At 32.2% G+C, this 17,374-nt stretch overlaps 1 protein-coding gene across 1 annotated transcript in view; it reads left to right on the top strand.

Annotated features, from left to right (window-relative positions):
* Window positions 1–482: 482 nt before the first annotated feature.
* LOC143046008 (DNA topoisomerase 3-alpha-like) overlaps window positions 483–17,374 on the top strand; it is a 28,282-nt gene continuing 11,390 nt past the window's right edge. The window contains exons 1-18 of the mRNA XM_076218937.1: window positions 483–785; window positions 2,156–2,292; window positions 3,011–3,086; window positions 3,741–3,849; window positions 4,635–4,686; window positions 5,067–5,158; window positions 5,567–5,737; window positions 6,859–6,904; window positions 7,368–7,422; window positions 7,736–7,810; window positions 8,671–8,851; window positions 10,029–10,135; window positions 10,519–10,629; window positions 11,841–11,915; window positions 13,711–13,761; window positions 15,651–15,729; window positions 16,249–16,362; window positions 17,086–17,155. Of these exons, the coding sequence (XP_076075052.1) occupies window positions 645–785; window positions 2,156–2,292; window positions 3,011–3,086; window positions 3,741–3,849; window positions 4,635–4,686; window positions 5,067–5,158; window positions 5,567–5,737; window positions 6,859–6,904; window positions 7,368–7,422; window positions 7,736–7,810; window positions 8,671–8,851; window positions 10,029–10,135; window positions 10,519–10,629; window positions 11,841–11,915; window positions 13,711–13,761; window positions 15,651–15,729; window positions 16,249–16,362; window positions 17,086–17,155 (1,742 nt within the window). The 5' untranslated portion in view covers window positions 483–644. The remainder of the gene's footprint in view (window positions 786–2,155; window positions 2,293–3,010; window positions 3,087–3,740; window positions 3,850–4,634; window positions 4,687–5,066; window positions 5,159–5,566; window positions 5,738–6,858; window positions 6,905–7,367; window positions 7,423–7,735; window positions 7,811–8,670; window positions 8,852–10,028; window positions 10,136–10,518; window positions 10,630–11,840; window positions 11,916–13,710; window positions 13,762–15,650; window positions 15,730–16,248; window positions 16,363–17,085; window positions 17,156–17,374) is intronic.

The following is a 17,374-nucleotide window of genomic DNA, read 5'->3' as shown; positions in this document are numbered from 1 at the left end:
CCTGCACTGTGTAACATACAGATACAGATACAGATACACAGGTTATGCCTGTCTCATATTAAAAGTTCATTGTACTGCAATATTTACCCTCCATTTGTTAATTTTCGTACACAGTTGAAGACCCTCATACTTGTTCTTCTTGAAAACGACATGATTCAAATGAAAGACGCAAGGTTATCGTTTTTTAGCAATGTTCTTCACCGGTCACATTATTACGAAACGACTTTCGTAATAGTCAACGTCATTATTCTACATGAATATCAACGGATAAAATTGCAAAAAAAACCGCAATAATGATCACGACCTGCGAATTGTTTGTTGCAAAATAAACATATGATGAAATAAAAATAATAATTCATAGTAATTTTTCATAAAATCATATTTATTGTATAATTTGTATCTTATTATCATTTAAGAAGTATTTCCCCTCAAAATCGAAACCGAGCACTTTATTTTACGACACACAATTATGACCTTGACACGAAAGTCTGGTTCTACTGGTTTAGTCATTTATGCCGATCTCCTTATCTCTACGTTAATATGATACCCATTCATCAAGTTACTGGCGGTGAACTTAAATAAACAGATGTCTAACAAGTTTGCATCATATCAAAACAGACATTTATATATTTTATGAAATATGAATGTATGCCCTAAAAATAATTAAACGCCATTTCTGTTCTGAAGTAAATGGAAAAAGTATGGTTAGAATCCTAAATGTTGCTGAGAAAAATGATGCTGCAAAATCAATTGCAAATGTTCTGTCAAGAGGAAGTTCCAGGAAGGTACATCTAATCATGAGATCTCATTGAACTGTTTAATGAAGGCCCATTTATATGTAAATTATCTTTCACCATAGCCAAATGTGAGTACGAGTCCGTTTGCTTTGATTCATGTTCGCCTTAAACCTGTTCGCCCAGGGTCCATTCACCCTGATTATTATTTTCAGAGTAAATTTTGAGGTGAAAATACGGCCATTTTAGCCATTGGGTCCACATGAACCTTAAACCTGTTCGCCCAGGGTCCATTCACCCTGATTTTTTTTTTTTAATTGGGGTCTAGTTTCGTAATGTTTATTTTTGAACAGGGTATATTATTTTACCCTCTTGCTGGCGGAGGGACACATATGTCCGTGATATAATTTATGCAAGCTCCTCATTGCTGTATCTTTTTCAAATAAAAGACCAAAGATTAAACAGTGTTATATTTTCTTTAATGGTCCCAAATGTAATAGTCATCATAGCATGGCGTCATTTATGGAATGACATCATTGTTGGATGTAGAACAGTCATATTTTCTAGCACACAAAATGCAATCTTGAAAATTTCAAACTGTATCCTGAAAATTGAACGACATACAAAATGGGATGAACATATTTCATTTAAAAGAATGAGTCAAAACATAGAGATTTAGATTAGAGGTATAGGGGGAGGGTTGAGATCTCACAAACATGTTTAACCCCGCCGCTTTTTTGCGCCTGTCCTAAGTCAGGAGCCTCTGGCCTTTGTTAGTCTTGTATTATTTTAATTTTAGTTTCTTGTGTACAATTTGGAAATTAGTATGGCGTTCATTATCACTGGACTAGTATATATTTGTTTAGGGGCCAGCTGAAGGACGCCTCCGGGTGCGGGAATTTCTCGCTACATTGAAGACCTGTTGGTGACCCTCTGCTGTTGTTTTTTATTTGGTCGGGTTGTTGTCTCTTTGACACATTCCCCATTTCCATTGATACATGTATATGCAATCGAAAAGATAACTATTGGCATTCAGCTGGCATTGCTGTAATGAATTTCAAATGTTGACCCATTTACAGCCTATTTCATTGAGTGTGTAGCCTAGTCCAACTGACATATTGATTGGTTATCTGCTGGACTAGTCTACTCTTAAAGGAGAGTAGTTTACCTGACCTAACAATGACTTCACGGTTCAGCTAACAAGCAAGCTAACCAAAAATATTACCTTTGGCTTCACACTCAAGGAAATCGGCTGTAATGGGTAGGTAGTGAAACTATACAGTAGTTGTTAAAATAAAAATGTACAAGAAATGAAAAAAAAATCATTATTTAAAAGTTTCACTTGCATTTTGTTTCTAAATCTACTTTCTTTAGTTCTAATTCCATTCTGCAGTTAATGAACAAATATTTCTGTTTTTCAGCGAGAAGGATTTTCAAAATTCAACAAAATATATGAATTTGAATACAACATTCTGAATATGAACAACTGTACAATGTCGATGACCAGTTTATCAGGACATTTGTTGGAAATGGATTTCATAGGCCAATACAGAAAATGGTCAGTCAAATTTTAGAGGAAAAGCCCCTTACATTTTGTATTATCCATATTGGTCATAGTTCAGATTAGAACACAAGAGAAAAAAATGCTCATTAGGATAAAAGGTGCAAATTTTTGTATTGAAGTATTCTACTCTCTTTCTGTGACAAATCCTGACAGAAAACATTCAAGGATGCTGTCAGTCAAAAGAATAGTTGCCATGGTAGATCCTGACAAAGAACAACTATTGGTAGATATTGTATCTCCAATTTATGTTAGAAATAATAGATGACAACTAGCTTACTCGTTTTAGACATTTTATTTTTGGAAAAAATATCCCTCCTTGATTTGAATCAGTAATTAACTGTAACAACGATAAGAATAAGTGATTCTTTGGAAGGAGAGTTTGATTTTACAAAAATTTCACATATACTTATATCAGTTTTTTCACCTTCAAGAAATAATCCAACTTATATGAAAAATGTCATGATGATTACTGATATCCACCCTGGATATTAATAAATAGAAAAAAAGGCAACTTAAAAAAAAAGGTTGAGTGTATGTTAATGAGACATGCACACACACGTACATCAACCCAAAATCTGAAATCAAAAAAGAAATATATGAAATGGAATGCATCATCCTGAATATGAGCAACTCTATAATGTCAATGACAAGTAAATCCTTTGATTATTATTGAAAATTGATATTAATACTATGATATTGAATGATTTTACAGGTATAGCTGCAGTCCTGTTACTTTATTTGATGTTCCAGTAGAAAAACATTGTCACCCAAACATGGTCGACATTAAGGTGAGATATTATATTAAGGAACATGTAAGTTTTTTTATCTGCTTTATTGTGAAAGAATTACATGCATGGTAGCCATATTTTCAATAATACATCTGAAGATGTATTGAGTAATTAGGATATTCACTGATTTGTAAAAACCTGTTAGTTCAAAACGTTTTAAACATGTTAAACTCATACTGCTCACTATGACTTTGCCAACTCTTGCAGTTATCAGTTAATCATATTGTGAACTTAAAAAAACGTATATTCAATGATACCTATCAATCAGTACATTTTATAAAAAAAGAAATTGATGTTAGTTTGCTTATAAGAATGTTTGATTGTTACTTATGATCAGTCTGATATTTGAACTACAGATCCTGCTTTCAAGGATCATATGTACAAATTTTTACTTTCTGTTCTGGTATTATTACATTAGCTAATTAAATTTCAGCCTTATTATAGCAAAACCAGAGGATCCTGAAAGATCTTAAAAATAGAAAGTATGGAACATATTCAGACCTTGTTTGTTTGTAATGAATTATTTTATTTAAATCCTTTTAATTATGTTTTTAATGTAATACATGAAATATTCTAATACATTTTTATCTACAATATCTTTAAATTCTGAAGTTTATAATAAATCCATAATAAAACAGAATTTTTGTCAACTAGAGAACATTAGAACGTGAAATTAGAGGTTGCCAGCATTTAATTATATGGACAGATTGTGACAGAGAGGGAGAAAACATTGGTTTTGAAGCAATCCAAGTCTGTAAAGCAGGTACTTAGATATTTAAAAGCTTTATTATCAAAATACATATGTAGAATGAACTTTGTCCTTCAGACATGGCTTATCTTTTAAAAATGTATTAACTAAGTGTTACCCTTGACCATCAGTCTTTGCTTTTACCTTTGATCGGTCCCATTTTCTTTTCTACCATCTAACTTAACTTTGCCTCATGCCAATGTTATGAAACTCATACACAATGCTAAGAAATAAAACTTGCAGACAGTTTGAATTTTTTTTTGGATGGTGAGTCACTTACCGTTTTAGAGTTATGCCCTTTATAAAATGTGGAAAATTGTTGCTTTTTTCGATTTCGCACTGTAATTAATTGTTTGCGTTTGCCTGATGCAAAGTTTATGAAAATCATATACAATGCTAAGAGCCACACCAAGTAGACAGAGTTTGGCAGTTTCAGAGTACTTACAAAGCTTGAGCATAGGCATTCATGTCCTTTCATTCTTCTTTAATTTTTGTAATAGATTATATTGTATTGCAAGTAAAATTCTTACAAACTGAATGAGACGAAAAAAATGTCTGTGTATTAACTTGAGCTTGAATCTTATAAAGTTTTGATCCCTAAAGTCCAATGTTAACTTAAAGTCTTTATAAAACAATCTACTTTAACAACTGGCCAAATGTTTCTAAAAAGGTACCTTGGAGATTTTTTTCTTCAGAATTATGTTGGATGATTACAGTGAAGAAACAGCTGTTCTTGCTATAGAGTTATTCATAAAACAATACAAGTTCCTGTTCACCGTTAGATTTTCTCTTTTTTTCAGTTAAGCCTAATATTCCAGTTTACAGAGCCAAATTTTCAGAAATAACACCACAGTAAGTTACAATTGAGTTTATCAATGTACATATTTTGAAGGATTAATTACAAGCTGTTATTTTTTTTTACCCAGTTTTAGTTTAAATCCATCACTACAAATCCTTCAACTAGTACAATATTTTAGCTCATTGATTTGGTGAAAGGTTGTTTGTAAGGTTTGCAAATTAAATACAATAATTCCTACATTTCTATTCCACTGATTATCTGTTTGTGTTTTAAAATTAATGTTTTTTTGTAGCACCTACTATTTTATAAGGAACAATGGTTTGGGGAGCATAGGTTGACTCTGCTGAGTTTAATTGAATGTATTCCTTTGCCTCTTTTTATTAAAACTGATGACAAAAATTTAAAGATTCAATAATCTTATTTATGTTTTCAGAGCAATAGCAAGAGCCTGTAGTAATTTAATTAGACCAGATAAAAATGTTAGTAATGCAGTTGATGTTAGACAAGAGCTTGACTTGAGAATAGGTAAGATATATATACTTCACGACTACAAGTCAAAACATGGATGTTGATGCATTCTAGATGTTTAATTTTCATCAAAATAGAAAACACAGTACTAGATGTGGATTGTAAAATGTTATAATATATGATACCAATAGTCTTCACTGCATACTTGGTATGAAACAAATACATTAAGACAAACATATAAATAAAGTCTTTCTCATGATCAGATGAGAAAATCTGGTACATGTGATTAACTAAGCCAGCATTTTCTTTGAACATGAAGTAGACTTTAAATTTTACCACAAAGACAAACGACAAATAGAATACTTCTACTTGTAGTGATTTTATTGCATAAAACAATAGCATTTTGCACAGATATATTTAAATTAATGTTGAAAACTGAATAGCGTTGTTTTTTTACCTTTACAGGTGCTTCTTTTACCCGATTCCAGACTTTACGTCTACAGAAAATTTTTCCTGATGTTTTAGCAGACCAACTGATAAGTTATGGTAGTTGTCAGTTTCCAACTATGGGCTTTGTTGTGGAGAGATATAAGCAAGTTCAGGCTTTTATACCAGAACCATTCTGGAAATTAAAAGGTGTGAAGATTAAGTAAGATTTAACATGTTCTGAACCCTATTTTCAGCTTATCTGTCCCTGTCTTCCATTAAAATTTTCTTAAAAAATCTTCTCCGTTCAAACTGCTTAACCCTTTCGCCGATGAGTCCCGGTTTACCAGGATTCATGCTTCAGACAGCTGACTATGAGTCCCGTTTTACCGGGATCGGAATACCTGTTTTATGTTTCCCGCTCAAAACAGTGCAAACATGAGTTATCTTTCTTTGATGAATACCGGATGAAAGTGTAAACATGGCGCTTCCGTTTGTTGAAAACCTTGTCAAAATCAGAGGAAATTTACGGAATTTACGAGAATTTGAAATGAGGGAACATTTTTTTTGAAAGAATATGGAAGAATTGAAGCCAAACTAATATACTTTTTTTACATAAAATGTCGTTTTATGTACAAAACACTTGGAATGGACATCGTTTAGTGTGAGGAATTTGTACAGCCTCATAAAAATTTTCAAAATTTTGCCGTTTTGGGTTAAAAAATTACGATTTGGGGTCAAAGAGCAGAATTTTGAGAATTTCACCTAGATAATGCTGAAAATTTGAAAATTTGAATATTTTAAGAGGAAAAAATTATCAAAACATAAACAAAACTGTGAACAGGGTGTTAGTGAATGAAATAAATACACAAATAACTACAAACAAGTTTTTATTGACATTTATTATGAAGATCTCCCACTTGAGTAATAGTAGCCAGGGAAACCTTCGTCTCAGAGTAGCTTCAGTCTGGGCAGCAATCGGTGAAAGGGTTAATAGGCTGAAAGCAAAGTTTTCATGTATGCAGCATTTGTGGTATATTAAATATAAAGTCTGTGATTTTCGTCCAGATGGATTACCAACATGGATGCCATATCTAGAAATAGAACACAAGGGGTCAAACAATACTTATTGCCCCTGAAATATACACATTTTTCAGTTTTCGGCTGAAAATATGGATGGTATGTCAAAAGAGAACATGCAAAAATGATCAGCAGTTCAAAGTCTATTAGCCTACAAATCTTTCAACTGGTTTTTGAGTTATTGCCCCTGAAATATATATTAGTTTTTTGCTTTTGGTTTCATATTACTGATATTTTTAATTTTATTTTAGTTTCTCATAGTCATGAAGATGGAGATTGTGAATTTACATGGAAAAGGTAAGTTAGCTGTTATTTGTTTTCAACATTTATATCTATCAAAATGCAGAAAAATTTATTTGATAAGTCAAGCAGGCTCCTATAAAAAGACAATAATATGTGATAAAACAATGAGTCTAGTTTTAACCTTAGCTGTACTCTGTAACTTTTTTTAAGATGTTTTCTAACCCATCATTACACATTTTTTGTCTTGGGTTATCTTAGTGTTGGTCCTAGGTCTTGCATCTTCCAGGTCTTTAGTTTGACCAATCATACCCACAAACTCCATGATACATTGTGATTATACTGCTGCTATACTACCATGTTCATAATTTAGGAATAAAAAGGACTGGTTAAGGTAGTCTTGTACAAGAATTGAATAATAGTTTTAAAAGGCTTTGAAAGGTTTGTTTGTTATTGCATAATGAACAGAGACTATCTGAACTTTTGTTAAATGAAATGCCTAATCGTGTTTCTTTTATAGAAATCGTCTGTTTGACCACCTTGCTTGCCTGGTGCTGTACACACATTGCATTGAGGTAAGACATGTTTATGTTCAAAGTATCAGAAATCAATGTTACAAGACTTTGAATTGTTACCTTTCTTACCATAACTTCCTAGGGGATGTTTACAGTTTATATAACTTTGAAGAAAAAAATAGGCAAACATTTTAACAAATTAACGAAAAATAGTGACTTGATAAAAAAAAAATTAATAAACATGTACAAATCCATTAAAGGCACAGGGATTTAGTTACCAATTATGTAAGTTTGTGAAAATGGTATTGTAAGCTTAGTCTGTAGGCTATATGTTTTAGGAATAGATAATTGTATTAGATATGTCTATTTTCAGAATCCAGTCGCTAAAGTAGTGGATGTCAAATCTAAAACAAAAAGTAAATGGAGACCAACAGCTTTAGATACAGTTGTAAGTGTGATTTAATTGATCAGTCTATTTTAAAAGTTAACCACCCCTTTTTAGATATACTAATGTGCAGGCATGGATTAAAAGATAAAGTCCCTTGAAATAAAGAATGTATTTAAAAACATTGGATATTCATTTGACTTGTACTGGCAACATATGTCCCGAGAACACACTTATTTCGTAGTGCATTTCTTTTAGACAAAATATTCAAATTAAAAAAATTGCACCTGCTCTATCTAAAAGTTTTTTTTTTACAGTTTAGTGTACTACTATTGGGACAAATAATATCAAAATTATAGAAACTTCTACCAGCTCTAACTCAAAATATTGACAATTCTGTGTTAAGGGGGGCTAATTTTTTACCTTTTTTAACTGGACAAAATCACTACTTACATACAGATTCACACCCAAATTTTTCTAACATGTAATTTCATTTCCCTACTTTTAAATGTTTCATGCATTAAATATCAAGAAATAAATTGGGAAAGTATATAAAAAAAGCAAGTTAAACACTGTTCACACTAGGGACTATATTCTTAGACAAAGAAAACCAAAGAATGATAACTGTGTCCTTGGACCACATATAAAATTGAGATTTGAAATGGGGAATGAGGCAAAGAGACAACGACCTAACCAAAGAGCAGAAAACAACCAATAGGCACTGGATTGTATTGGCCATTTAATGCTCAGATTTACGGAAATTAGTAGAGGAAATAGATGTAAGGCCAATAGAAGAGACAAACTCAATCATCTTAATAGCATGATCAAATTGATTGGTTCTGATTTATCATTGTCACATACATACATACATACATACATACTGTCAGCAGCATTCCATTTTCTATCATTATCAAATATTTTAGGAAATGGAAAAGTTAGCATCGAGAAAATTGAGGATTAATGCCAAAGAAACAATGAAGATTGCAGAGAAGTTGTATACACAGGGATTTATAAGTTATCCTCGTACAGAAACCAATATGTTTCCTAAAGAATTAGATTTACAGAAATTAGTAGAGGATCAAACAAGGGATAATAATTGGGGAAGTAGGTGTATTGGTCATTTAATGCTCAGATTTACAGAAATTAGTAGAGGATCAAACAAGGGATAATAACTGGGGAGGTAGGTGTAAGGTCCATTTAATGCTCAGATTTACAGAAATTAGTAGAGGATCAAACAAGGGATAATAACTGGGGAGGTTGGTGTGTAAGGTCCATTTAATGCTCAGATTTACAGAAATTAGTAGAAGATCAAACCAGGGATAATAACTGGGGAGGTAGGTGTAAGGTCCATTTAATGCTCAGATTTACAGAAATTAGTAGAGGATCAAACAAGGGATAATAACTGGGGAGGTAGGTGTAAGGTCCATTTAATGCTCAGATTTACAGAAATTAGTAGAGGATCAAACAAGGGATAATAACTGGGGAGGTTGGTGTGTAAGGTCCATTTAATGCTCAGATTTACAGAAATTAGTAGAGGATCAAACAAGGGATAATAACTGGGGAGGTTGGTGTGTAAGGTCCATTTAATGCTCAGATTTACAGAAATTAGTAGAAGATCAAACCAGGGATAATAACTGGGGAGGTAGGTGTAAGGTCCATTTAATGCTCAGATTTACAGAAATTAGTAGAGGATCAAACAAGGGATAATAACTGGGGAGGTAGGTGTAAGGTCCATTTAATGCTCAGATTTACAGAAATTAGTAGAGGATCAAACAAGGGATAATAACTGGGGAGGTTGGTGTGTAAGGTCCATTTAATGCTCAGATTTACAGAAATTAGTAGAGGATCAAACAAGGGATAATAACTGGGGAGGTAGGTGTATTATCCATTTCTTGCCTAACAATAAACCCCCAAAAAGGATAAATTGAAAATAAAAATCACTCTGAACATTAAAATTTCTTGTATTATTTAGCAGGTAAACATAATTGCTTACACAATTAATGTGAAGGTTTATCTTCTCTTTATGGTTGCTCCCATGTAAAGTTGAAGAGAAATATGAAACAGTGAAAACAAGGGAGTATGCTATGTTGTTTATTGCATCAGGAATAAATATTTTCTATCTGTTAAAATTCATATTCTTTTAAACTTAATCAAATCGGAGCAAATAATATAGATGAACAATTAGAAACCATATACATGTATAAGCTCAGAAATAAAGCAGGATGCAAACGAAAGCTGATTTATTTTTTACAATTATGTTTATGTGTTTTTATGTCCCTAGATTTTGCCAGGAGAGTTTTAGAAAATGGTCCTAGTCCAAGGAATGGTAATAAAACTGACCAGGCCCATCCTCCTATACATCCAACAAAGTATACAGATAATTTACAGGTATTTATTACACAGACGTCTTTTGTTGATAAATTAAGGTAATTTTAAAGTTATTGTTTTTTTTTTTAATTTCATGACCTGTAAGAGTTAGACACATGTTAACTAAGCTCCAAATATTTACTGAAACAGCAGTATGAATTTTTCTTGTCTACATAATAATACTTAGTCTATCAATGGCAACAGGAAGAAGTGATCACAAAAACCAGCAGTCTATAAATAAGTTCATCTTAATTAGAGAATAGAAGCATAAAAGACAAATTAATTTGTATTTCCTTGTTGAAGATTTTCCATTTTCTATAAATGTGGCTTTTCTAATAATGAAAAGTGTCAATGAATCTCTCATAAATGTAAAAACAAAATTAATGTTGATATGGTGTTTTTAGGGAAATGAAAAGAAAGTATATGAATTTGTGGTTCGACATTTCTTGGCATGCGTTTCCCAGGATGCACAGGGGTTTGAGACAACTGTTGAAATAGATATAGCTAATGAAAAGGTAAGTTTGATTTTATACATCTACCACTTGATAGGAATAACATTTAAGTTTGATTGTATAAATCTTGAATATGAATACAAATAGAAAAGTTTTATTTTGATTCAGCTCACACACTGAAGTTCAAAGAAACATCCCAGCCAGTGCACTGGTTATTAAACAGATCCTTTAGATAACAAGAGGTAGTATCAAGAACTTATATGAACACATTATTATCATCATTAGAAATTTTTCTCTAAACACTTGTAGGTTGCACTTTGTAAATACAGCTGTTTCTCAAACCATGTCTCTTTTGGGGAGATTTTGAATATTCATAGAAAATTAATTTTGTTTACATACCGGTTCCCAGTTATGCTCTCTGTGTTCCATCTCATAGAGACATAACTTAGGAATGTTACCAGTAAATATACATGTGCATATTGTTTACATTGAAATCTGTGGTAAGCTTTACTTTTCTACATTGGCTAAAGGTATAGGGGGAGGGTTGAGATCTCATAAACATGTTTAACCCCGCCGCAATATTCCGCCTGTCCCAAGTCAGGAGCCTCTGGCCTTTGTTAGTCTTGTATGATTTTTAATTTTAGTTTCTTGTGTATAATTCGGAGTTTAGTATGGCGTCCATTATCACTGTACTAGTATACATATTTTTAGGGGCCAGCTGAAGGACACCTATGGCGGGAATTCACGTTACATTGAAGACCCATTGGTGGCCTTCAGCTGTTGTCTGCTCTATGGTCCGGTTGTTGTCGCTTTGACACATTCCCCATTTCCTTTCTCAATTTTACTTCATTCGAGGTAGGGGTAGTTAAGAAAATAAGTGTTAGTTTAAACTCTGAAAAGGTCAGGGCATATAAACGTTGAAAATATGCGGCACAGCCCTATATTTTGACCTTTGAAAAAAATTGTAGTGCATATTAACTTTCAATTCTTGGATAAGATTTTCAAAACTTCATAGTAAAAGTGGTACAGTTTTAGCTGTAAAAGGAGTTCCTATGGGAAATTGCATTGTCAATATTTACAGAAATGCAACCTGTAAGTACCATAAGTGGTATTTTTTAAGGTATTTTAGTATGTAAGACATCTCTGTTATCACAATCTATATTTAGAATAGTTTTCTGCTGCTTTTTTTAACTGATAATCTTTTATGAAGTAACAAATGAACCGGGTTAATCAAAATTTTCATAAATATATATTTACCACACATTTGTTTACAGTTCACAGCCCAAGGACTAATGATTACAGCCAAGAACTACCTGGAAGTTTATGTTTATGACAAATGGAATGCCAAGGTAAACACATGTTATATATAAATATATAGAAAGTTGGAAGGTTTAGTAGACAGAGAAGAATCTTACCATCCTTAGGATTAAATCATTTAAAATCTCAATTATTGTGAAACCTGTTTTAACCAAACTGTAAATTGCCAATACATAAATCTTTTTTCTAAAATTTAGTTATATTTTTTTAGTTTGTATCTATTTTAATGGTTAAAGGGAAAACGGCTTTATAGAGGGATTATAATTTCATGGTTTTTGTCGAGCCTGCAACTTTTGTTGCAGAAAGCTCGACATAGGAATAGAGATAGTGATCCGGCGGCGGTGGCAGAGGCGTTAGCTAACTTCTTTGAAGCTTGATATTTTAGAAAGTGGAAGACCTGGATGCTTCATACTTTGTATATGGATGCCTCATGTTACAACGTTTCCGTCAGTCCCATGTTCAATGTCCTTGACCTCACTTTCATGGTTCAGTGACTACTTGAAAAAAAAGTATAGATTTTTTGTAATGTTAAATTCTCTCTTATTATAAGTAATAGGATAACTATATTTGGTATGTGTTTACCTTGCGAGGTCCTCATCCCCGTCAGACAGTTTTCACTTGACCTCGACCTCATTTCATGGATCAGTGAACAAGGTTAAGTTTTGGTGGTCAAGTCCATATCTCAGATACTATAAGCAATAGGGCTAGTATATTTGGTGTATGGAAGGACTGGAAGGTGTACATGTCCAACTGGCAGGTGTCATCTGACCTTGACCTCATTTTCATGGTTCATTGGTTATAGTTAAGTTTTTGTGTTTTGGTCTGTTTTTCTCATGCTTTATGCAATAGGTCTACTATATTTGTTGTATGGAATGATTGTAAGGTGTACATGTCTAGCAGGCAGATGTCATCTGACCTTGACCTCATTTTCATGGTTTAGTGGTCAAAGTTAAGTTTTTAAGGTTTGGTCTTTTTATTTAATATTATATGCCAAAAGTCAACTATATTTGGTGTATGGAAATATATTATGATCTATATGTCAGTCCCGTAGGTTTTATTTGACCATGACCTCAATTGCACGATTCATTGCACAGTGTTAAGTTTTTGTGTTTTGGTCTATTTTTCTTAGACTATAAGTAGTAGGTCAACTATATTTGTTGTATGGAAGCTTTGTTAGCTGTACATGTCTGCCTGGCATGGTTCATCTGACCTTGACCTCATTTTCATGGTTCATTGGTCTTTGTTTAGCTATCTTGGTTAATGTTAAGTTTATGTGACAGTTGTAATAAAGCTTTATACTTAGGACTATCAACATAATATCAATGATTAGTAAAGAACAAAATGAAGAAGGCGAGACATTTCAGTGTGTGCACTCTTGTTGAGGTTTTTTTTATCTAATATTATATGCCAAAAGTCAACTATATTTGGTGTATGGAAATATATTATGATCTATATGTCAGTCCCACAGGTTTTATTTGACCATGACCTCAATTGCACGGTTCATTGCACAGTGTTAAGTTTTTGTGTTTTGGTCTAATTTTCTTAAACTATAAGTAGTAGGTCAACTATATTTGTTGTATGGAAGCTTTGTTAGCTGTACATGTCTGCCTGGCATGGTTCATCTGACCTTGACCTCATTTTCATGGTTCATTGGTCTTTGTTTAGCTAATTTGGTTAATGTTAAGTTTATGTGACAGTTGTAATAAAGCTTTATACTTAGGACTATCAACATAATATCAATGATTAGTAAAGAAGGCGAGACATTTCAGTGTGTGCACTCTTGTTGAGGTTTTTTGGGTTTTTTTTTAATGGTTCTTGTTATTTTAGGTTATTCCAGTTTATAACAAAGGAGATACATTTCAACCAAACTCTATTGAGGTAAAGTTTTAAACAATGCTGTGGATTCATTTATTTTCATGGGTACCAATTTTTGTGGACTAAGGAAAACTAACATTTTCGTGGATATTTAATTTTGTGGTTATACAGCAGTCTGCTTACGAGCCTATAGAAAATTTGGTATTTGTTGAACATTTAATTTCGTGGTTCACCTGTACACATAAATTCCAGGAAAATTGGTATCCAACAAATAATAATGAATCCACAGTATTATAATGGCATTAGAAATACAAATCTTTCTTTAATACTAACAGAAGCACAACATCAATATGTTATTTTAAGAATTTTTTTGATAAACTTATGGTAATGGTTTTAAAGATGTGGGAGGGATGAATTTCATTTCAGTTTTAATGTACATGATGTTTATAAAATAATGACTGCAAGAATTACATTCTAATGGCAGTCAAAGATCCACATTAATAACAGTGAGAATTCAAGTCTCAGTTTACTTTATTTATTTGTAGTGCGTATTGTTATGCGTTTACTTTTCTACATTGGCTACAGGTATTGGGGGAGGGTTGAGATCTCATAAACATGTTTAACCCCGCCGCAATTTTGCGCCTGTCCGAAGTCAGGAGCCTCTGGCCTTTGTTCGTCTTGTATGATTTTTAATTTTAGTTGCTTGTGTATAATTCAGAGTTTAGTATGACATCCATTATCACTGTACTAGTATACATATTTTTAGGGGCCAGCTACGGGTGCGGGAATTCTCGCTTCATTGAAGACCCATTGGTGGCCTTCGGCTGTTGTCTGCTCTATGGTCGGGTTGTAATCGCTTTGACGCATTCCCCATTTCCTTTCTCAATTTTATTATTCAGATAATGTATAATTATATTGTAAATTATCATTAAGGCACATACACAATAAATATAAGTTAATATAAAATGGTTTGAATTTGTACAGTTTGATCGTTCAAGAATGAACAATGCAAGTACTTCAAATAGAGTTTCTGTTTTGACACTGACTTTATTAGGAATAGATATACACTATGTATCATCAGTACAGCAGATATAGGTACTAACCAAGCTGACATGATCGATTTTGACCTTACACAGTAACGAAAATCTTTGTTTTGCTTTATCAATGTACATTTCTCAACATTTGAAATTCCTGCTCCCAAATATTTTTGGCATCATTTTTTTCCTATTTATAAAACAACTTTGATATTCTAATAAGAACAATTAACTTGTACATGGGCAAATAGTTGTGAATGTCAATACAAACTTTCAATTTCGATACAGTTGTTGAGACATTTACATGTTTTATCTCAAAGACAGCTAATACAGGGCAACAGTAATAGTTACCAATCATAAAACTACCTGTGATTACTCATTCCTTGAAACTTTTTGGGTAATAAACGAGTAGGAAATATTTTTTTTTGTGTACGGTGTACAACAACTTAACTATGTACCGTACAGAAGGATTTATGTGGTCAGCTAAACACTGTACACAATGCTCCTTTCGGAATAAAATATCAAAAAATAACATATGTATTAAATATTTCAATGCCAATTATTGAAACAGCTATACTTAATACACATACACAGTGGCCTTCTATCAGAAAAAGAGTTGCTATGAATATCTAATTATATCGGATGAGACAAGCGCCAACTTCTTTGACAAGTATTTGCACATAATTTTAGTAATCTTTCTTGTTTTTAGAAAATAATGAGACATCTCTTATCATCAACCTACGACCAAATCATTTCTAAAAACAACAATTATGTTTAGATTGATATTACGTGAACAAAACAAAGATTTTCATTACCGTGTAAGGTCAAAATCACTTACGCCTGCTTGGTTAGTACCTATATCTGCTGTACGATGATACACGGTGATATAGCTCTTTGCATAATTATTTAACTTTTCAGATGGTTGCCAGTGAAACAAGTCCTCCATCTTTACTGACAGAAGCTGACCTTATAGCACTGATGGATAAACATGGAATCGGTAGGTTTGATAATTATATAAATAAAAACTAGATTTTATGTAAGAGTCAATTGATAATGAGTTATGATTAGAAAAAAATGATGTCTTTTGAACTATATGTTCTATCTTTATCAACAAAGCCCAAAAATTACCCTTGAAACAAAGAAGACTCATATATATTGTTGGAATCAAATAGACTGAAATGCTTTGTCTTTTGAGTAATAGATAAGATTTTTACAAATCTCTGGTGGATAATATGACTTTGGATGGAAAGAAGCCTGTATATTTAGAATCATTGGCTAAAAGGTCAAGGTAACAAGCCATTAATTGACAGGAATTTGGCGTAAATTTTAGATTTCATCACCAAAACAAACAAGAAAATATTTTGCACTATTGCTTATTGTTGGATGTTTTTGCTTGACCTGATTAAAAATTTTATCATTGCGTTGTATCAATTTTATGTATAAATACTAGGTGAGCGTCTCCTTGGAGCCTGTAGTTTATAATCCTCAAAATTTCATATTTTGTTTTTGATTACAGGAACAGATGCAACACATGCTGACCACATTGAAACTATTAAAAGTAGAATGTATGTTGGTGTGAAGCCAGATGGGAAATTTGTTCCAGGACAATTAGGAATGGGACTTGTTGAAGGTATTTACATTTTCAATAAAACTTTGGGGAAAAAATATTACAAAATTCTGCTAAGAACACCTTAATTCTGAAATTGTCTGAAAATCCTTGAAATAATATGTCAAAAGATAACAGGTATTAAAAAATATTTGACAGTTCAACAGATTACACCAATCACTAACACCTGACTCATCAGAAAAAAATAAACAAAGACAAATACAAACAATAACACATGGTGCAGCGTTACATGGTTCAGCCTTAAGATGTATCAGGTTTTATCCTTGGATGTGCATGGTGATATTGCACTTTTATGTTTTGTATAAATAATAAAACTTATGTTTTAATTCTGTTGTTTTAAAATTGTATATAACAGTCTCTCATAGTTCTTTTAAGAATGGCACATGCATTCTAAATTTTATATTGTGTACTTGATATTATATTGTGTTTATACTTGTATGTATGTGGTGAGACTTTAATAAACTATTGAATCTGTATATTTAATGAATTTTATTTTATTAAAAGGTATTGAAGTAAAGAAAATTTCACATAGATTTAAAGCCCTGAAACTGATCTTAGTTTTGGTTTTTTTAAGGGCTTAGTGGACCTATTTTGAATCCAAACATTAAAAATTTTAAAATTTCAGACTATTTCTAAAAATTTGATTTTAAAAATAATGAAAAGATTGGGATTAGTAACTTAATATATATTTTAGGTTCTCTTATAAAATAAAAATCTTCTTTGTAGGTTATGATTCCATGGGATATCAGATGTCCAAACCAAATTTACGGGCAGAACTGGAGGCTGATCTTAAAAGGTACAGAATACACAGATGAAAGATGATTAATTTGTAGAAGAACAAGTAGATAGATTGTAATACTAAAAATTCTATATTATCAGCATTCAGTCATTTTTCTGACATTTTGTAAAGGAACTGCATTTCATTTACAATTTACTGTATTTATAATGCAATTTTTATGTTCAAGAACATGCAAAATCTTCATACATGATACATGTAGTTGAATACAAGTATTTA

The sequence above is a fragment of the Mytilus galloprovincialis genome, chromosome 9 (genome assembly GCF_965363235.1).
Source record: "Mytilus galloprovincialis chromosome 9, xbMytGall1.hap1.1, whole genome shotgun sequence".
Lineage (NCBI taxonomy): Eukaryota > Metazoa > Mollusca > Bivalvia > Mytilida > Mytilidae > Mytilus > Mytilus galloprovincialis.
The sequence above is the reverse complement of the archived record's forward strand: the minus strand, read 5'-3'. Positions and strand labels throughout refer to the sequence as shown.